Consider the following 23607-nt stretch of genomic DNA (forward strand, 5'->3'; position numbering starts at 1 on the left):
AACAATATCATCTTCATACAAAAACAATGGGTTATGAATTTGCTGTGCAAATTTAACGATGATTAGAACACGAACAACCGAGATATCAACGCTTTGAACATAAATATGCAGGGTGTCTAGATTCTACGAATTTATGCTTTGTTGGTTCGAAATAATAACATAAACCTTCCATAGTATATATAGAGTTACATTTTTTCATGAGTATCAATCCAATATTTTTTCTAGAATATTGATTTATATTTTTATTTTGGAAATAGCAATAGAATATTATTTTGAACCTTATGATGTCTAAGATTTATATTTCTTCATGAGTATTAATACAATTTATCTATAGAATATTGTTCAAAATGAATCACATTTCACCAAAAACATTGATATGAAATTCGTTTAGAATATAATATTTATATATATTATACTTTTCAAAAAATAACAATATTATTTTTAAATATTGTCATTGGCTGAATTTTTATTTTTTAGGAGCAATAAAATAAACCCAAACAAAACATCGTTTTTAAACAAAGCTACGATATTTTTCTGAAATATTAATTTAGATTTTTTCCATAATAAAAATACAATATTTTCTTGGAATATTGTGCTGAAATATTGAACGAAAATCATTATATTACATTCAAACAAATATTTATTTACAATAAATTGATACAATTAACACAGTATGATTGAAAAAAAAAACTATCTCGCTGAATAGCTGCTCCTCACCAAGATAGACAGCCATCTGGTATAGCCTATGAATATAAATCAACATATGAATAAATATATGAGAATCAGCCTTTTGAACCACATTCTACTAATATGCAATTCAAAGTAAAGAGAATATTGGCCTTTCTTTGAGCAGAAATTATTCTTTGTGAGACGAATTGGCTAGTACTTCTTGACTTTCGTTGATAGAATAAAAAAATTAATTTTTTTACCTCAACTGATTAGAAATTTGTGGGCATAGAGATTAATAAATTTTGCTAACTCTATTGACTAAAATTTCATGCTGATAACATGTTATAGACTAGAGAGGAAAGAGAAGAAAATAGAAAAATCAATAAACTTGTATATATTTTTTTTGAGAATCAGAGTCCCATATTAAAGGAAAAAAAAATAGAATTGCAAGAAATACAATAATAATAATAATAATAATAATAATAATAATAATAATAATAATAATAATAATAATAATAATAATAATAATAATTGGGGCTGCAAAAACATAATAATCACTGATAAACAAATAATTTACAACAATTATAATAGGGGTAATTAGCACAAATTTTCTGAAATATTAATTTAGATTTTTTCAATAATAAAAATACAATATTTTCTTGGAATATTGTGCTGAAATATTGAACGAAAATCATTATACTACATTCAAACAAATATTTATTTGCAATCAGTTGATACAATTAACACAGTATGATCGAATAAAAAACTATCTCGCTGAATAGCTGCTTCTTACCAAGATAGACAGCTATCTGGTATAGCCTATGAATATAAATCAACATATGAATAAATATATGAGAATTAGCCTTTTGAACCACACTCTACTAATATGCAATTCAAAGTAAAGAGAATATTGGCCTTTCTTTGAGCAGAAATTATTCTTTGTGAGACGAATTGGCTAGTACTTCTTGACTTTTATTGATAGAATAAAAAAATTAATTTTTTTACCTCAACTGATTAGAAATTTGTGGGCATAGAGATTAATAAATTTTGCTAACTCTATTGACTAAAATTTCATGCTGATAACATCTTATAGACTAGAGAGGAAAGAGAAGAAAACATAAAAATCAATAAACTTGTATATATTTTTTTGAGAATCAGAGTCCCATATTAAAGGAAAAAAATAGAATTGCAAGGAAGACAATAATAATAATAATTGGGGCTGCAAAAACATAATAATCACTGATAAACAAATAATTTACAACAATTATAATAGGGGTAATTAGCACAAAACATTCTTACCTTTCAAGTGTATTATGGAAAACGTTCTTATCTTTCAATTTTTTTTGGCCTTTTCGTCCCTACCTTCTACCTTTCTTTGAGTTGAATGTCCTTTTCACCATTTTTTTTTTTTTTTACATAAAATGACCAATATACCTTCCTATTTAAATTAAAAAAAAAAAAAAAAAAAAAAAAAAAAAAAAAAAAATAAAAAAAAAAGAAAAGAAAAAAAAAAAAAGAACAAATTGCAACCATAAGCCCAACTTTTAAAAAAGTGCAAATATCCCATCAAAATAACTTCACCTTCTTCCCACACCTCACCCCCAATCCACCGTCGTATGTCTCCCATTTTCAGCCAATTGATGGGTTTCATTCTCTCTGTAAAAACTCCAGCTATGGCGGTTTTGTTCTCTCTAGTAAAAACTTCGCTTCTCTCTCCGCCCCGTAGCAACTGTATCAGTTCGTTTTGCCCCAAATTTCCTCTCAGTTTGCCCTCAAATTGCAACTGCAAAACTCGTTCTTCCAATTTGTCATCACTTTCTCTTATAGTAAGCAACTCAAATTCTCAATATGCATTCATTTTTTCATCTCTTTCCTTGTCTACTTTGCAAAAAAGAAAAGAAACTAAACCTCATCCATGTTGATTGCTGAGTCTTGGGTTTTTTCTTAATTCTTAACCGTGTTCATATTTAAACGTCTTGGTATTTTACCCGTCACTCGTTCCCTAGTTTGTTTTAGAATACTAACTTTTAGAATGTAAGTGCTCTTTTGCGAGCTGTTGTTCGTTTGAACTTATCTGGTACTGATTATTATTTTCACATATATGCAACTTGGAGCTTTAACACTATACAATATATCAGAATCAAAGAATGGAGTTGTTGTTACTGATAAGAAAAGGGAATTGCTTGAATAGTTATTGCACTTTTTAAAAAATTTGGGCCTACAGTTATAGTTTGTTTTTTATTATTCTTTATTCATATATGTATTTATTTTTTATTTAAATAGGAATGTATATTGGTCATGTTACGTTAAAAATTGGTAAAAAGAGCGTTCAACACAAAACAAAAATGTTAAAGGTAGGAACAAAAATGCTAAAAAATAAAAGGTATGGACGTTTTCCCCAATAAACTTGAAAGATAAAGACGTTTTGTGCCAATTACCCATTTTAATAATAACGAACTTCTACCCTATTTATAACAACACTGTTCTCAATCAATATCAATATGGCAATGGAGATAAAAGTTAACATCACCAATCAATTGTTCCATTCTACACAATGAAATCTGCTATAGCTGGCCTTGGGAGATATTTTGACCACGGACAATTGTTTCACTTTATTGGCTCATTTTCAACGGCGTTTTAGTAACAAATAGAAGAAAACATTCTTAAAAGTCGCATTGTAATTTAGTATAGTAATTAGTAAATTATGAAAGATTTATCTTATCCAATTCATCGTATCAAAAGTTTGCAGGTTGCCTTTTCGATCCTCAAATGTGATGAATAGGATGTTGTCACTATTATAACATTTGCAACGAGGATTATGCTGGACAGAAACAAATGAAACCTTAACACACTCAAAATGATTCAATTCTACTCGAGTATAAAGGCATTGGCCCACAATTAATGGGCATTCATGATAAACAAAACCAAGGCAATTCCATCCTGGAGTGTTACAAATGTCTAACCAGTGTCCTTGCCTACATAAGAATACAAGAGCATGTTCGGTATGCCAAAAATACATTGCTCAATAGTACAATGGACAATATTTTATTTCAAAATCCACCTAATCAAACTTGCCAAACATGCTCCAAGGTCTCTCAGGCCGGAGAAATGGTTTCATCAATTCAGGCGATACAAGAAAGCTATATGAATAATGTATGCCAGGTATTTCATATCTATCTTTATTTTTATTCAGACTTGGGCTTAGAATATCTCCTTGCATTCAAGTTTCCGATGCCACTCGTACACCGACCCACAAACTTGAGAAACTCATCGATTATAATGACCGGCAATGCAACAATAAGGACTAATCCCCACTCATTCAGGCTTAGAGGTACTATGCCAAATATTTGAGCAAGGAAAGGCACGTATAGGATCAAGAAGTGTAAGCCAAATGAGACTGACATAGCCAAAAGGAGCCATGGGTTGACCCAAGGAGGCATCGATAAGAGACTCCCGTCCTCGGAAAGAGCATTTAGGGAATTAAACATCTCGATAGCAACTAATACAGAGAGTGAGAGAGTCATGGCCTTGATTTTACCGGTTTGGAAGTAGTCGCATGGATTTGCATCAAATGTGAACACTTGTGCTCCAGCTGTGAAAGGAGAAACGGAGAAGTTCGTCCAGGTGTGACACTGACCCCAGTTGGAAAGCTGGGAATAAGTGACAAGGCTGTGACCATCTCCACTTAGGTCAATGCCAAAGAAAGAGGTACGAGTGTACCAGATAACGAATATTCCAACAGTTGCTATACCAACATAAGATCCAATCGCCTGCATAAATGTTTAAAGATTAAATACATATCCAAAGCAAATTTTGATAAGCTTAAAAGTAACTTAAAATTTACATTTTGAAGTAAAATTTTGTTTCTAAGTACATTTGGATGTGGTGTTAGAATCAAGCTTACCAGATACCGAAAGAGAATCCATGGACTGATCAACGAGTCATCGCTTCTTCGTGGTGGTTTCTTCATTATATCCTTGTCTGGTGGATTGAATCCCAGAGCCGTAGCTGGTGGTCCATCAGTAACCAGGTTAACCCACAGAAGCTGAACTGGGATCAGACCCTCAGGGATACCTAAAGCAGCTGTAAGGAATATTGAGGCAACCTCACCAATGTTGGAGGAAATCATGTATCTGCAACAAGAAGATAACTTTCGAATCTTATTCTCAAGTGTAACTTTTTGCATAATTCCAAACCCATCACGCATAAAATGCTGAAAAAACTTTGAAAACATTCTTCCTTATTGGATAGATTACTGGAACAGTTAACTGCAATTTTATCCTATTAAGGCATCTTCGAGCTACAGGTTTGAATGATCTAAAAAACTCAAGTAGAAATTAATATGTTGCAAAAATTTAGCCCCGTCTTTGTTCAGATTCTCTTGTACAAAATCATGTACTACTTCAGCCCTTAAATCGATGGACTTAAAAGGAAATAAACATCTAGACAAGAGCGTACTGGTCATACCAAGGTCTGGATTGCATGCAATTAACAGCTTTCATTAACCTATTTTTGTTCTGTATGCAATATTTCATATGCCTCCAGTCAATTGACAATCAAGTTGAGATCCTTAATCGTGTACTAACATGCAACCGTGCATGAAGGTAGCATAATTACTAAGCCTCCACCAAACCTGTGGTCAGGGCAAGGCCATTATGCCTGATAACACGTAGTAACGCATATATAAGACAGCTATGGAGCTCAGGTCTAAAAACATACACAAGCCAAGCATATGGGTATATGATGAGTTATTGACAATAATTTGAACTCCCATGTGATTTGTCGTATCCTGGGATTAGTCAGTTGAATGAGTTCTCAATTTAAGGTACAATAACATGTTTTAAGATAATGTCACAAGATTGCCACAAACACCAATTATTCAGTTTACTTTGTTTCAACATCTTGTAATCTCTTATTCCCTTCAGCCCCCGTTTGGCCCCCATTTTTTGGTAATGAAAATGGGTGGAACAGTATTTTTTTGAAAAATGAGTGGTTGAAAAAGAATGAAAAGTTTTTGATTTACGTGTAATATTATTTTATGGAAGATTATGTGATTGAAAATAAGAGAGAAAAATAGAATGTAATTTAACGGGAGCCAAACGAGGGCTCAATCATTTAAATCCATGCTCGCCTGCCTGATAATTTCACTAGTGACGGATCTGATCACAGCTACTGTAAAATAATTGCCACCAGCATGGAAACTATTTATCAACAAAATGTTACCACAGACACTACCCACCTCGATTTCTGCAAGAACAGCAATAAAAACTGCAACTCATGCATCGTTTTCAATTTCTAAATGCAGGAGTTGAAGACAAAAAACATATTTCACCAGCACTCTGCCTGTTCAAATCTTATTAGTTTTATTTTATTTTATTTTATTTTTCCGGAATTAAATCTAACTATTTGTCAGCCTCCATAATCCCGCATTCAGAGTACTGAACCATCTACTGAGAAACAGATAAGTAAACACACACATAATATATTAAGCAGACAGTCCTATAATTTGGCGAAGAAGATTAAGGCAATGTATAAGATAACCTGATGAAGGCCTTCATGTTATTGTAAATGGATCTGCCTTCACCAACAGCGGAAACTATACTACTAAAATTATCATCTGCTAGAACCATGTCAGAAGCCTCCTTCGCAACCTGAAAGGAAAAATTGTGATCGAAATAAATTATCCCTTGGGCCACCATAGTGTGTATGGACAAATCCATGCGGTTCACTTGAAACAAGAAGTGCACATGCAACAGTCAGTGAGTGAAAAAATCCATGCGGTTCAATCGAAATAAGAAGTGCATATGTAACATTGCTTCACCATAGCCCTCTCAACTCACATGACAATTAATGCTCCAAGATAGTACTGGACTGCGATAGAGGCAATGTCCAACAGGTGACTAAGATGCAAAGGCACATTCCTATTGGTAATGTAGACCAACACTTATCGCATACTTTAATTAATTCAGGATTCTAAATCGTATCGCACTTACCTCAGTTCCAGCAATTCCCATTGCAATCCCAATATCAGCCAATTTCAAGGCAGGTGCATCATTCACTCCATCCCCAGTCATTGCTACCACTTCACCCGATTCCTTAAGTAACCTCACTATCTCTTGTTTATGCCTTGGTTCAGCCCGAGAGAAGAGAAGCCCTCCACCTTGTTTTAAATGTGTTGCTTTCTCACTGCCAGGAAGCTCCATAAATTCCTTTCCTGTCAAGCTTCTTGAACTGATGTCCTCATGGAGCCCAAAGACACCTATTTCACAACAAATAGATTCAGCTGTATTTTTGTTATCTCCTGTAATTACCATAACACGAATGCCAGCTGTTCTGCAATCCTCGATTGCTTGTGGGACCTCTTTGCGAGGAGGATCCTTCGAATGATTAACATAAAAACAAGCAATTTAGTTACTATCTTGCTCCTAACAAAAACAAGAAATGGAATATAATAGTAGGAAGTCAAAATAAAAGAGGTACTTAAAGAACCAAATCTTGTTGACTCACTCTCAAACCAGCCAATCCAACAAAAGTTAGATCGCTCTCGATTGAAGAATAATTTGCAGGATTGAGCAAGAGTTCATGAGCTGGATGGTCTTCATCACCGTTATATGTAGCGAATTCCTTCAGATCCTCCTTGTATGCAAAACCCAAAACTCGTAATGCACTAGTTGACATTTCACGGAGGCTTTCCAAAATAGTTTCCCTTGAATTCTGATCTAATTCTATAACAGAGCCGTCAAGCAATTGCAAAAAAGAGCTTCTTTCCAATAAATTCTCTACTGCACCCTGCCATAATGTATCAAATGATTTGTTGAAATCTTTTATAATTAAAAAAATAAAATAAGAAGAGTTAGAAGATGCAGAAAATTCAGAATACGCAAGCAAGTAATGCAGAATCGCAGATAACATTGACCAGTGTAATGAAGAAGTCTGATTGAAGCATCTCAAAATATCACTCAGTGAAAGCCATATTCAGTAATCTTTCCCTTTGCAAAACTAATTACAGAAACAATAGGTGGCTGTGTTAAAGAAGAATAAAGGAAACACAGATTGCACCTTCACAAGCAGGGAATTTTTCCCTGAGCTCGAACACGAGATGACTCCCATGGATTTTCTATCTCGATCAAACTCAAGGGTAGCAATCCGCTTTTCAATTCTATTCCACGTGTGGCAGCAATCTTGGATGCATCAAAATAAACAGGTTTACATCAGCATATTAACTCGTATGATTTGTATAAAGAAATTCAACAAGATACAGTAACTTACTCATAACTCCATCATAACCTGAGGAGGCACCAGAATGTAATCCACTTGGAAGTCCCATTTTCTCAACCAGAACCTGAGCATTAAGCAATCGCGTCAAGTATCTATTTTTAATTCAAATATTAGTTACTGACTCCTAGAAGCAACAAAATCATTGAAGATATGTTTGTAGAGACATCAAGCTTCCATCATCTATGAGGAAATTATCCAAGAGGTACAAAAAACAAGTGAATCCAAAGGCAATGACCATGAAAAAGGACTGAATACTGCCCAGAACAAGCAATGGAACTAACCCTGTCATCCTTAATCCTTAGGGCCTAGAGTCTAATTTCATTCATCAGACATAAGCAATTTTTTCAATTTGAGCAACACGCATGAAGCTTTATTTGCATGCTTATTTCCTTGAACGAACATAAAAAAGAACAGAAATCCACATAGTGATGTTTTACTTGTAAAAATGCTGACTAAATAATGTGCAGAATGCAGAATAAACGTGTTTATACTCTCTGTACCTTCAATGCAGCCTCAGTGGGCATTCCATTGGCAATATGGTGATTTTCAGATTTTTCCACATCAGCATCATTGCACACGGCAGCAATCTTAGCAATCATTTGAAGATTAAGATCTAGATCACCCACCGGCCAATTTTGTATATTCCCGTCAATAGGATTATAACTGGTCCCTTCCACATTGAATGATCGAAGTTCATTTGCCTTGGAACCCATGGAAACTAGCTTAGCCACTGCCATCTGGTTCGTAGTCAAAGTACCAGTCTTATCTGAACAAATCACAGTCGTGCAACCAAGAGTTTCAACACTTGGCAACTTTCGAACGAGTGCATTCTTAGCAGCCATCTTCCGGGTTCCAAGGGCCAAACAAGTTGTAATAACTGCAGGTAAACCTTCAGGAATAGCAGCAACTGCCAATGCTACAGCAATCTCAAAGTAATAAGTGCATTTCTCAAATGAGAACTTAAAATTCCTCGGCCAGCCATCAACAAACTCCCAAGAAAGGAAATATTTCACATTAATCAGCCAAACCAGAGCACAGATTACTCCAATTATAGCCGTTAAAGCCTCTCCAAACTCGTTTAGTTTCTTCTTCAGTGGTGTATCTTCCTCACTTTGCGACGCCTCATGAATCTGAGAATGCACCTTCCCAATTTCAGTATCCATCCCTATCTGCGTAACCAGACAAATACAAATACCATTCACTACTGTAGTCCCAGCAAACACCATACACTTCTTTCCCTGAATATCAACATCCTCCGAGACAGCCTTAGTGGTCTTACTTACTGCCTCGCTCTCTCCAGTCAAGGACCCCTGTTCAACTCGAAGAGTCGAGCTGATCAAACGCAAAACTCTCATATCAGCTGGAACCTTATCTCCAACTCTCAACTCCACGATGTCCCCTGGAACGAGCTCCTTGGCTGGAACGTTTGAAATCTTTCTCCCCTCACGAACAACAGTTGCATGCTCTGATTGGATTTCCTTCAAAGCCTCTAGCGCTTTCTCTGCATTGTTCTCTTGCCAAACCCCAACAATTGCATTCACAATTAAAATCAAGAATATCACTAATGGCTCCACAAATGCTGTTATCTCCATCTCCCCACCTTCCTCTCCATCATACCAGGCCAACACAAAGGACACGACAGCAGCCACAAGTAAAATTCTAACTAATGTATCGTTGAACTGATCCAAAATTAATCTAAGAATAGATGGGCCCTCGTGTTTGTCCAACTCATTAAGCCCATAGACCAGTCTCCTTCTCTCAACATCAGCAGTTGACAACCCGAATTCTCGACTTACTTGATACTTCTCTTCACACTCTACCACATCTTTTGACCATGGAGCATAATTTTCCCCTTTTGAATCCGTTTTGGCATTCAAATTCTCACTCTTACCATAATTTTGCCCTCCTTTTCCCATCAGTTTAATATTTCACCAATGAAACTTTTATCCTGTTGGGCAACTCACAAAAATCCCACAAAAAATTTCACCTGAAACTTACAAAATTCAACAAAAAAGTATTAAAAAACACAAACCCAGAAACCAAGATTTACTCATCCACTGAAGATCTAAAACTACCACCGAAGCGGGCAATAAAGATAAACCCAAAAAAATAATAATAATAAAAAATAAAAAAATAAAAAAATAAAACGAAAAAATACATCACATATTATATAGATTCAAGGTTTAGAATTTACCAGAATTGTGGAGCGGTAGTTAAGAGAAAAACAGAGGGGTTGAAACTGTTTAGTGCTTTTAGATAGAGAGAAATCAGGGATCTTTATAATGCGACAAACCCAACAACGCTATGACTTGGTTAGTGTCTCCGTGCCTTCTTCCGCAAACCAAATCCCAATTCCTCTCTTCCTTCGTAATAAAGTTAAGTGAGGTTGCTTGCTTCGATGTAAATGAGATTACAATAATTAAAAACGAAATTTCGCGCTTGCTTCCTTGAGATTAAAAATGCAAATATATTGCAACAGTGACGTACAAGAGAATATTCCTTTAAACCCTACCACTTTCTTCTCTAGGAATCATGCCCAATATTTTGAAACAATTATGCTATTTTCTTGACATATATGGCACGTAACACATTTTTGCCATTAATTTTAACAAAATTTAAAATAACCAATGCTCTCGATTTTGATACCTCACACAATGTCAATATTTTTCATGAAAAACGTTATTTTTTCATCAAAATTTTTATTTTTGTATTGTCTGATTAATATTTTTTCATATAATATATTTTCTTACTTTTGGTCATCTGATCATATTCTCCTCGAAAATAAGGAAAATATTTTTTTAGGGGGGTAATATTTTATTTTTGAAGCAAATCACTCTTTCGCTCTCTCATTTACCTTATCTTTGTCTCTCATCTATCTACCAATAAAAGATGAACAAATATAATAATTTCCATGCATGCAATTAAGCCCACCCTAATAACTGACGAGACCATCTAATCAGTAGTAAAAAAAAGTTACATAGTAAAGGAAAATAAAATTTTGAAGGTGAACTGATTATATTCCAACATAATTTTTTTTTTAACATATTCATTTATTATTTTTTACATTTAGTTATGTTGAAATTTTAAGTTTAATTCTCGATTATTTTGATTAAACGGTCAATCCTATTCTGACAAATTAAAACATTTATCTTACCATGTTATTTTATTTCTTGGAATCAAAATTTTTAAAGATTGGAAATGGCTTTCACAATTTTTATAAAATTGACAAAACTACTAGGAATTATCTAAACTTTGCTCAATGCATTTTGGGGAAGCTTATAATTATTTGTAAGCAGTATATTCTAAGGAATGCACAGTTAAAAATAGCACAAAATCTAAATCTTAAGGAATGTGTGAACAAAAATAAAATTTAACTAACTCAGAAAACCCTATCATACATTATCGACGCAATTCTATGGACTAGTTTCTTGTCAATCAATTGTTGTCAAGAAAAGAGATAAGTATTGTTTTTGAATTTTTCTTTCTTAGATTGCTACGTGGAATGTGGATTTTGATGGTTAATGGGATAAATATTTGTTTAAATTTACATGTAAATAAGGAAGCTTAAAATATAGGGGAAAGTACGAGATTTTTTAATTTATTATTATTATTATTTTTTTGAGGTATATTAAAATGTTTACTGTTCATAGTTTAGTCCATGCTTGGTTATCATTTATAATTTATTTACAAGCATTCAAATTAATTTTTATCCACATATTTCGTGAAGTGTAAATTGTTACGTGGTTGATATTTGATCTAACACGTTGGTAGGGACATTATTATGTAGTCAAGACTTCACCTAGAGCCTATTTGGGAGGGATTTTGAGAATTGATTTTTTGATTGTTAGGAGAAAAGTGTGGTTTATTTGTGAGAGAAAAAGTCAAATATGACGATTGGAATAGGGAAATAATGGTCAAAAAATCAATTTTTTGGGAGAAAAAATCACTCTAAAACAGGCCCCTATCATGATAGCAGATTTACGTAGTTGAAGGTTCCGTACCACAAGAAGCCACAAATACGTACAAATTCTTGTATGCAAATTGTAAATAATATTCATCTTTTTTGTGCCATAAAGTGCACTTGCCACCAAATTGTATCTTCTTCTGCTTGAAATTTCGCAGATCAAGCCATATTAGAGTCTAGCAGAGCTCAGTGAGTTCCAAGGTAACATTTCTATTGTTGAATCATAGGAGAACTAGTTTAGCATTATATGGCATGGTTTTCGAAGAATATTGTGTTATATTCAATAAGTTGTTAATGAAAAAGACTAGAGATTTATACATTCACGCGTCCTATCGGTCAATCTCGTTCTCGTAATAAATGTGGGAGTCCAAATTTTATTTATGGATACAATTGCAACGTCAAGCATTCGAAATGCTATAATTTATTTTGTTTTATCTCCATTTTCTGCAACCAATTTTTGAAGTAATTACCCGATGGAATAGTTGCAAGCTTTATTTGATTTTGTAAAACGTAATAGCATGCTTCTACCAAGTTTGGAGTGGTGAAACTTCCTTGAAGTCTCTCACTTGCCTTTTGATTGCTTGCTTTCCACACTTCTTTGTATTTACTCCTTGGTTTGAAACTCAATCACAAAGGAATGAGTTTGATGTTTACAACCTAAGTACCACTTTTGGAGATATAAAACTTCCAAACCAAATCACCACTCTCATTTTTTCCCCCTCTATAATGCCATATGAATTTATTTTTTTTTATTTTTTATTTTTTTGGTGAAGTGGGCGTAGATGAAAGTTATTGATTGAGTTATAGTTTCAAATTTGATTTTCAACTCCGTGCCCTCCAAAATTCATTTCCATGTAAATCGGGTCGGATCGATCCACATGGTGACCCTTTTTATTCTAACATCTCCCACTCACACATGATGGGCTTGACCTATTTTTAATATAATATTAATTATATTTATCTCAATATCTCCTAGTTCACACATGTAAATGGATCGTGTAACAAACAAGTTAATTTAAGAGCACACAATACAATACACTTGTTATATATAGCAGCTCTACAAGAGGAAATATATTTTCTCGTTATACCTCATACATATTTTGTATACCAGTTTGAGTATTTCTAACCCCTCGATAAACAAAAGGACATACTCAACTTTCTCATATACATTATATTCACAATTGTGTCACAAAACTCAAACAATTAACACAATTATCCGGTTGGTGAATACAAGCTAAGGTGTTAGATAAAATAATCTTCCTTTCCTACTAGAGTTCCTTAATTTCAAATTAGCTGCTTTTCCTAGGCATCTTCCATCAAACCTATTCAACAATAATTATTGGCAACATGCTAAAGTAGCAATATCGAAATAAAATTTTCACGAACAGTCAAAAGTCAGAAAGGGTATTAAATTGAGGTCATAAGTGATCAATTCTATCATTTTTCATTAGTTGTTAAGGCACACGTGGTATGAATGCGAGATACGGTATTTTCTTCTTTTCTTAGGGCTTATGTCTTTTCTTACAAATTAAATACACCATTCAAATCATAGTTTAGATATTCCTCGATATCTAACATGAGTTCTCCTTATATTTATTCCTACACTTAATCCCAGTTGAAAAATCAATCTTGCTTTAGAATAGGTCTAGTAGATAGCAAAATCCATTTCGATAATTTGTTGTAATCTCATCTTGATATCTCATCAAGGCGATTGGATTATATACATAACATAATCACTATGTCTCATCTCAGGACACCCTAAAGTGTCTAAGGTGATTGTACATGTAGGTGAACCAATGTCAACCTATTTGACATATTTAATTGAATGCATATTAAATAGTAATATAAAAATTACAACAAAAGATTACTATTAACATATGAACTTAAAACATTGTTAATTAATGGACTTATACAAAAAATTTTACATAGTATATAATCAAATTCTACTCAATTAGAGAGATTTAACATGAATCATAAAAACATCATTCTCTTGGCAGCACAGGGAATAGTTAGCAGTATCCTTTAGCCATGTCAATATCCTCTTAAAAGTTTTTCAATGCTTTCTTTTGAGATTAGATTGATACATGCTGACCAAACCAACGGCATAACAAATATCTTGATGATTATACACCATAACATACATCAAGCTCCCAACTGTACTCAAATATAATACTCTAGACATTTCTTCTTTTTCCTCAAGAGTCTTAGAATACATGCGAAGACTTAGTTGCCATTTTATATGGAAGTGTCAATGGAATTGCAATTCTCCATTTTAAAGCCTTCAAGATTTTTTTTTTTATATATGGCTCTTGTGACAAAGCAAGCAACTTGTTCGAACAAATTCTATGAATTTTAACACCTAATATGTAATATACTTTACTCGCGTTCTTCATTTCAAAATTTGAGAACAACCATTTCTTAATGGTTTTAATAGACTCCTGATCATTCCCAACCAGTAAGATATCATCTACCTAGAGAGATAAAATTACAAATTTCCCATTGGACGTTTACAAATAAATGCGTGATCTTCATCCATCATGACAAAATTGTACGTGATAACCACTTTGTTAAATCTCACTGTCAAGAAAATTTCTTTAAGCCATAGATTGATTTATTCAAGTTAAAAACTTTATTCTCTTTGCTTGTTTTAATAAAAGCTACTCTTTGTTGTATGTAGATTTCTTCATCCAATCTCTATTGAGAAAGGTAGTCTTAGTGTTTATTTGATGTAATTCTAAATATAAACGTGCTACTATGGCTAAGAGTAGGAAAATTGAAGTAAATCTTACTACTAGTGAAAAGGTCTCTTCATGATCTATACCTTCCTATTGAGTATAACCCTTTGTCACCAAGCGAGCCTTATATCTCTCAACAGTCCCATCACCACTTCGTTTTATCTTAAAACACATTTGTTCCCAATGGCTTTCCGATCGAATGGAAGATCAACTAAGTCCCAGACTTTATTTGATTTCATAAACTCCCTCTCTTCTTCCATTGCATTCTTCCACCATTTATTTGCAGGGCTTGATAGAGCTTCTTGTATTGATTTTGTTTCTTCTTCATCTTCTGGAGATACAAGAAAACTTACCTTTAATCTCGAAATGACGTTTAGGCATACTTTTTCAAGTACTCTTATGAAGTGAAAGCTTGAAGATAAATTGCTTCCACTTGGATCAACAGGTGGAAGGTGCTTCTTCTTGTACCTCAATTGGTTATCAAGTGCAACTCTATCATTTAATTCAAACAGAAGTTCTTTCTTTTTTATTTCTCCCCTATGAGGAAAAATCACTTTCAACAAATATCATATCACGTGACTTTATCTTAGTTAAAATCCCATTCTGATTTTCACCTATGAACACATTGTTGACTATGGTTGACTTCTCATTTTGATTATCACAAATAAATTGCTTTTATTTCTAACAAATTGAATTTGAGTGTTTATAGGGATATTGCAAAATCGATAAAAACTGAAGATACAAAGATCGAGATCAAGAGACTTTTAATTGAAGATCGACATGGAACAAAATTGGCAATTGATGGAAGTAAAGATAAAAATCGATAACTCAAGTCAAAATTACTTTGAAGAAGAAGTCAAACATCAAATACCAAAACATCAGATGAAGATACTTTGAACTTGTTTGTAAAGGTAAAACACTTTAATTTTTAGCATTGAATCAACAATAGCTCAAAAAGAATTTTTATGCACAAGAAAAATTCAAGTTACAAAAAAGATTGCATAAAAATTCTTTTTCAAAAGGCAAGCATTTTAGCTTGACGTTCCAATTGTTACAAAATCATTTACTTTGAGAAATTAAATAAGAGAGTTCTTCAAAAGTTAACATTGATCAAAATTATCAAGAAGGAAAGCATTTGGGGACACTCTGTTCGTCTGAACGTCTGGAACACCAACTGGATGTCTGGATTTCCCAACGGTAAAAAATTTGACCATTCTGAATCTAACGCATAATGGTTACTTTTGCATTGTTCGGTTTAGATCCGAATGTCAGAATTACTTGTCTAGATCAACAGAATTTCTGGCAATTTTACTGTTATAAATAGCACTTCACTTTTCATTCACCAAAAAGTTTTCTACTTTATTTTTCATTCTTCAAAATATCAAATCATTTATTTCTTGAAAGACTTTTTGAGTAAATCAAATTATTAAAAATCACTTTTCTCATAAAAGTTTTTCTACTCTAAAACTTGAGCTATATTCATTGTTGTATATTAAAGTGTTAGTCTACTTCTCTTTTGATACTTAATTTTGACAATATCATTTATTAAGAGAGAAGATTTTATTTGTAAAATTTTATTTTTAATTGTGAGTCATGTTGAAGTCTCGTAAAGCTCAACGTTGTATAAGGATCGGTGCTCATTGTTTTTAAGTTACCGGAAACATTATAAAGGGTTTGACTGCGCCATAAGTCAATCAAAATAATGAAAAGACCTTACTCGTGTCGGAGAGTTTGGTAACAGAGGACGTAGATCTTTCTTTGGATGGAACCTCCTCAATTATCTCGTTTGCATCATCGCTCCCTTTTATTTATGATTTTATATTGAGCTCATTACCTATTTTTTATTTGGCTTTGTGGTTGTGAGTATTTGTGCATTTCTATCTAATTGTTTCGTTTGCTACTACATTGATTTAAGACTTCAATTAATTTTCGAAAATGTCTTGAAAACCACTTCATCCCCCTTTTGGTTAATTATTCTTGGGCTTTCAATTGGTATCAGAGCTTGGTACTCACTTTAAAAAATTTCACAATCTTGAGTAATGACTAACTCGATTTTTCAAAGTCTTGAGGGGCATTCTACAAATCAAACTCTCTTTTTTGATGGCTCACATTATAATTATTGAAAGACTGGGATGATGATTTATATTCAATCAATAGATTACACTATTTATTAAGTTATCAAATACGATCTTTATGTGCCTACTCAAACTATTAAAATTGATAGAAAACCTAATCAAACTATTCCTAAATCTGGAGAGGAATATGATGAAGATGACAAAAGAAAGTTGTCCTTAAATGCTAAAGCCAAGAGCCTACTTTATTGTGCATTATATAGAAATGAGTTTAATAACATTAGCACATGTGATTCCGCATATGACATTTCGCATGCACTAGAAATTACACATGTTGGCACTAGTAAAGTTAAAGAGACCAAAATTAATATCTTATCAAAGGAATTTGAAAACTTCTTTATAAAATAAGATGAACCCACTGTTGATATGATTACGCGACTTACTGATATTGTAAATGGTTTAAAAGGTTTAGATTGCAAAACTAATTGTGAGCTTGTGAGCAAAATGTCTAGGTCACTATTGGAGAAATGGAGCCCATTAAAGATGTTGATAAAAAATGCCGAAGATATTAATACATATCTTTTGGGACAACTATATTGAACTTTGATAACCTATGAGCTCAATAACGCTGAAGTCAAGGAAAAGACAAGGAAAAGCAAAGAAGAATCAAAGGAGCCTCCCAAACATCAAATTGCTCTAAAAATAGATATTGAAGGAGGAGCTACGGATGAATAGAGAAAGCGAGACTGCATATGGGTTCTCTTCTTGAGTTATTCTCATAACATGAGTGATGAAAAGCTTGATGATTTAGTCTTTTTTGTGAAAAAAAATGTAGAGGTCTTCAAAATAACCGAAGATTCTAAAAGAAGTAAGAAAATGTGAAGAAAGAAGCAAGAAAATTATTTGCTACAATTGTGATAAGCTTGATTACAAAAGAACGGAGTGCTCTAATAAGAAGAACATCAAGAAAAAGGCACTTCAAGTTACATGGGATGAAAGCGATGATGATGATGATGATGATGATGATGATGATGATGGAAACAATAGTCAAGATAAAATTGCTAACATGTAAATCATGGCGATCAATGATGAGTTAAAATCTATTAAAAAATGTTCATACGATGATCTATCTACTTCTTGTAATAAAATGCTTGAAGAATTTGAAAAACTTGCTCTAAATCATTCTACTCATAAAAAGAGTATCAATTATTGAAAAATAAAATGAAGAAAATTTTAGAAAACCAAAAAGAAAATATTGATTCATTGATTAAAGAAAAATCATCTTTAAAAGAAAAAATTGAAGATTTATTTATAAATTTACTCAAGAAAAGAAGAAGTTTGATTTAATGCTTGGTGCTTGGCGACCAAAAATGTGTCTTTGATAAAGTAGGACTTGTGTTTAAATTATTTTTAAAACAAAAGTCTTTCAAAAATATATTTGTCAAAGCCACAAATACTTCTTCAAAAATTACATGTATCTTTTGCAACAAAGAAAGACATATTGCTTATAATTGCCTAATCAAAAAGAGACTATACTTTTTTGAGAAAAAGAACAAGTGGGTTTGAGAATCCGCTAAGACTAACTACCAAGAACCCAAACTTGCATGGGTGTTAAAGATAAAAAATTAAACTATTTATTGTAGGTACCAAGGAAGATGAAGAGTAAATGGTTCTTGGATAGTGGATATTCAAGACCCATGATTGGAGATAAAAGACTTATCAAACTTCAAAAAAACAGATGGGTGTCATGTGACATTCGAAGATAATGCAAAAGGAAAAATTATCGGAATCGGAGACATCAATAATAAGTCCTCTCCTACAATTGGAAATGTGCTATTAGTACATAACCTTAAACATAATTTGCTTATTATTATCAATTATGTGATAAAGGATATCATATTTAATTCGATTCTTCAAAATGCCTTATCAAGGATGCTATCTCCAAGGAAGTAATGTTTATAGGAGGATGAGGCAAAGCTGTTTATATCCTAAATATTGAATTTGAAAACGATGAAAAATGTATCTCAAGTTTTAAGAAGGATACTTTGTTATGGCATAGGAGATTAGGTCATGCAAGCATGGATCTTTTTAAAAAATCTCCAAAAAAATTTCGTTAAAGATTTGCAAAATTTAAAATTTGAAAAAGATATAGTTTGTGATGCTTGTCAATTTGGCAAACACGTAAAAAGTTTTTTTGAACCTAAACAATATCCTTCAACTTCAAAACCATTACAACTACTCCACATTGATCTTTTGGACCTTCTAGAACCGCAAGCTTGGGTAGAAAACATTATGCTTTTGTTATTGTGGATGATTTTTCTAAATTCACTTGGGTTCTATTCTTAAGTCTTAAAGATGAACCCTCAAATGCTTTTATAAACATTTACAAAAAGGTTCAAAATGAGAAATGATACTCTATTACTACTAAGAAGTAATAATGGTAGAAAATTTGACAATATCGCTTTGGATAACTTTTGCAATGAAAATGGATATAATCATAACTTCTTGACTCCTTGAACTCCTCAACAAAATAGGGTAGTAGAAAGAAAGAATCGGACATTGCAAGAAATGGCTAAGATAATGCGAAAAGAGAATAGCATGCCCAAATACTTCTGGGCCGAAGCCCAATACCGTTTATATATTGTTAATAGAGTTTATGTGAGTAGAAAGAAAACCAAAACCCTTATGAGCTCTAGAAAAATAGAATTCCAAACATCGATTATGTTAAAGTTTTTGGGTACAAATGCTTCATTTTAAATACAAAAGATAAATTGTGAAAAATCGATTCAAAATCCTATGTTAAAATTTTTCTTGCATTCAACTAGCAAAACTTATAGAGTATTTGACTAAAGAACTCTAGTCATTGAAGAATCCATGCATGTCATATTTGATAAGAATAAAATTCTTGATCGTGAGAAAGGTGTTGATAATGATGTAGGTTTGGAAATTCCATTTGAACAAATGGATATTCAAGACCAAAATAAGGAAGCTCCTAACAAAAAACAAACGGAGGAGCCCAGCATTCACTTTATCAATCGAATTTCAAAGTGTTCCCCCACTACTAAAAGAATGAAAGTTCGTTACATCTCATTCAAATGAACTAGTAATAGGCGATCCATCCAAAAGTATCATCACTAGAACCTCTTTTAAAAATTATCTCAGTAGTTGTGCATTCATTCTCGCAAAAGGATAATTGTAGCAAAAGCTTCAGACCTTTGAAACACTAGTAGACTTTTTTCAAATCTTTGATTTGTTGCGATCATCACCCCTAACGTATCTAAACGTTGCAGGTGAAGCCCTTTTGGACAGTTTTCATCTACAATTCTTTCAATTGACTAAAATTTTAACTTTCACCAAATTTTTAATATTTTAAAAAGGGGTAAAAGAGTAATATTGTATTTATAACATTAAACTAATTAAAGTAATTAAATTTAAAATAAAAATAATCGTCTTCTTCCTCATCTTAAATCCAAAATCAGCCAAGGATTTCGAGGTTTATGGAAAGATGGGGAATTTATATAGGGTGGTTGTCCCTCTGAGTGAAATCGATGATTTCTCCCATAAAAATCAACAGCCCTTGAGAAACTAGAAACAGCCAGTGTTATCTGATGCAAGTGGAAATATATAATTAACCTTCTGCTCTTGGATTCTATTTAACGATAATTCATTCTATATACACACAGAGAGAAAGATACAGAGATAGAGATCTCTCTATATATTAGCAAGTGAGATTTGGTAATTGTATCAATTTGAATATGCAAAGAGGATGTGTGATGATATTGATTCTTCTGAGCTGATGAATCGGGCTTTAAGATGAAATAACCCATATCTTGGTGGGGCAACCCAGACGACATATGATTTTATGCTACCGGTGATTATGTAGTCATAGTGTGGTGGAGTGGGATGGGGTGGGGAGAGGAAAAAGACGACAGTTTTTATTTTTTATTTCTTTTTTTAATTTAATTAGTTTAATTATTTAAAGTGATAAATAAAATGTTACTCTTTTACCTCTTCTAAAATATTAAAAATGTGGTCAAAGTTAAAACTTTAATCAACTAATGGAATTGTTGATGAAAACTGTCTAAAAGGGCTTCACATGCAACATTTGAAAACATTAGAAGGTGACACTGCAACAAATCAAAGGTTTGTGGAAAGTCTGATAGTGTTTCAAAGGTTCGAGGCTTTTGCTGTAATTATATCGTTCCCAAATTGTTTATAAAAATTTCAAAGAGGTTGAGTTTGATGAATTTTAGATTCTAGCAATGCGAAAAGAACAAAATCAATTCGAAAGAAACTATGTTTGGAATTTAGTCGTTAGACCAAATGATCAAACCGTAATTGGTAATGAAATGGACCTTTAGAAACAAACGAGATGAAAATGGAATAATTGTGCGTAATAAGTCTAGACTAGTGGCCCAATATTACAATCAAGAAGAACGTCAGAAACTTTTAAACGGTACAAAAGATTTACTCTTTATCAAATGGATGTTAAAAGTGCTTTTCTAAATTGATTTATTAAAAAAGAAGTTTTTGCTTAGCAACCCCCATTTTTAAATATCACAAGTATCTGAATTGTGTTTTTAAACTTAGAAAAGCTCTTTAAGATTTAAAACAAGCTCCTAGAGTTTGATATGAACGTTTTGATCAAATTTCTACTCTCAAATGGCTTCTCAATTAGAAAAATAGATACTACACTTTTCGTTAAAACTCATAAAGAAGACATGCTTATCTTTCAAATTTATGTTGATAACATTATTTTTGGTGCAACTAATGTTCATCTTCATGAAAAAATTTCAAAATGCATGAATAAGAAATTTGACATGAGTATGATAGAAGAACTTAAATTCTTTCTTAACCTTCAAATTAAGCAAACAAGTGATGTATTATTCGTAAATCAAAATAAGTACATATTAGACATGTTCAAGAGGTTCGAAATGGATAACCTAAAGGCAATGAACTCTCTGATGAGCACATCCATAAAGCTTGACAAAGATGATCAAGGTACTCTTGTTGACATAACTAAATATCGATGTATGATCAGATCCATTCTTTATTTAATTGCATGTAGACTCGATTTCATGTTTAATGTATGCTTATGTACTAGATTTCAATCAATCCTAAAGAATCTCATTTTAAAGCCGTAAAAAGAATCTTTAGATATGATAGTAGAACTCAGACTTACAACTTTGGTATCCAAAAGGAGCTCACATTGACCTACTTAGCTATACGGATGCCGATTGGCTGGTTGCCAAATTGATCGAAAAAAGCAATAACCGCGCATGTTATTTTTTAGGTTTTGCACTACTATCATGGTTTAGTAAGAAACAAAATCCCATGGCATTATCTACCGCTGAAGTTGAAGATATCTCGACCATGAGTTGTTGTACAAAAGTGCTATGGGTGAAACAAATCCTAAGTGATTATCACTTATTTTAAAATCATATTCTCATGATGCAGGATAGCACTCATGCCATTAATTTGTCCAAGAATCCCGTCTTACACTCTCGAATGAAGCATATTGAAATTAGACATCATTTTCTTAGAGATCATGCTTAAAAAGGAAGATATCGCATTAGAATTTATTGACACGAAAAATATGTTGGCTGACATCTTCACCAAATCTCTAGCCGTTGATCGTTCCTCACATATTTGAAAAGGTTTAGGCATTATAGATGAATTAGATGTGCATAATTAAAATAGATTTATAAATTGCCTATGCACCATTAAAAAAAAGCATCTAAACAAGCTATGAGAAGTTCGGATGTCCGATGGGGTTGTCCGGTTTGACAAAAAGTTTTGTACCATTTTCAGTTCTGTCAATTCGAACGTCTAATTAAACACGAAATCAAATTTCTTAAAACGTGTACCAGTTCATTTTTTTCCAATTTCTTCCACTTCTCACCGTTTTCTCTCCGTAAATCATCTCTATATACTTCGTTCTTCTATTAAACTCATCAATTTCCCTTCATTGACAATTTAAAATCTTGTCTATGGCACTTCAAAAACCACAAAAAATTTGAACCCTAGCATCTTCTTTTCCATTTGGTCGAACTTCCATACCATTAGGTGCTCTTTTCCACTTTCCTCCGATGAAGAAATGGATTTCGAGCCCGATGTAACGACGAACCCATTTGAGAAATCACCCATTTTGATAAGTAAAAATGTTGATTTTACTGATTTTCAATAAAAATCACTCGCATTTTATTTAGAATAGCGTTTTGAAAATATGGGATGGGTATCGGACGCCACTATGAAAGAACCTACATATCCACGCCTAACGAAAGAATAGTATCAAAAAATATACGTTGCACCTTGTTCCGATGACATTACATGTTTATTTAAAAAGTACGCATCACGATCACGAAAGCACTAATTCGTGATATTCTCGTGCTCGAACCGTGTGACTTACAAATTTTTCTTCATAAAGCTTATCCTACTTTAGATGACTATGACCTTTCGAGGCATGTCCCGTCGAGTCACCAGAAAGAACATCGAAAATATCACCAAATTAATGCTAATCAATTAAGCCTACCATGCAAAATTTTACAAAATATTATCGCACATGTCATTTTTCCACGAAAAGGTCATCGAGACGAAGTGAGTAACTTCAATTTCTTCAATTTTGATTCATTTCTCTTCGGACGAAAAGGCTTATGAAACTTGTTCATTCATCATGTTACGTTAAAACCTTGTCGTACGGGATGTTTCTCTCTAAAACTTTTAAACATTTCGACGTCCAACTTTCTAACAAAACTTGTGTTAATCTTCACCCTACCAATACTATCAACATCCAATTTCATAAACGGATGAAGATAGTTAATGAACATGGGCAATGGGTGGTGCACACAAAAGGGTTCGACCCCACCTCAAGTCCCTTGACTCTACCCTT

General features: G+C 32.9%; 1 protein-coding gene across 2 annotated transcripts; it reads right to left on the reverse strand.

Moving 5' to 3' along the window:
• Window positions 1-3527: 3527 nt before the first annotated feature.
• Window positions 3528-10417, reverse strand: LOC111369645 (calcium-transporting ATPase 4, endoplasmic reticulum-type-like). Of its 2 annotated transcripts, none has more exons than XM_022991241.1 (9): window positions 10142-10417; window positions 8448-9940; window positions 7939-8011; window positions 7729-7850; window positions 7177-7458; window positions 6663-7046; window positions 6211-6320; window positions 4574-4802; window positions 3528-4439 (listed from the first exon to the last, which is right to left on the reverse strand). In XM_022991241.1, exons 2-9 carry the CDS (start codon window positions 9861-9863, stop codon window positions 3855-3857), a joined length of 3201 nt encoding a protein of 1066 aa, XP_022847009.1. In that variant the 5' UTR covers window positions 9864-9940; window positions 10142-10417; the 3' UTR covers window positions 3528-3854. The 2 variants fall into 2 exon arrangements, with proteins under 2 accessions (XP_022847009.1, XP_022847008.1); XM_022991240.1 differs by having other exon boundaries at window positions 8448-9934; window positions 10142-10416.
• Window positions 10418-23607: the final 13190 nt, after the last annotated feature.

This window comes from Olea europaea, chromosome 20 (genome assembly GCF_002742605.1).
Source record: "Olea europaea var. sylvestris chromosome 20, O_europaea_v1, whole genome shotgun sequence".
Classification (NCBI taxonomy): Eukaryota; Viridiplantae; Streptophyta; class Magnoliopsida; order Lamiales; family Oleaceae; genus Olea; species Olea europaea.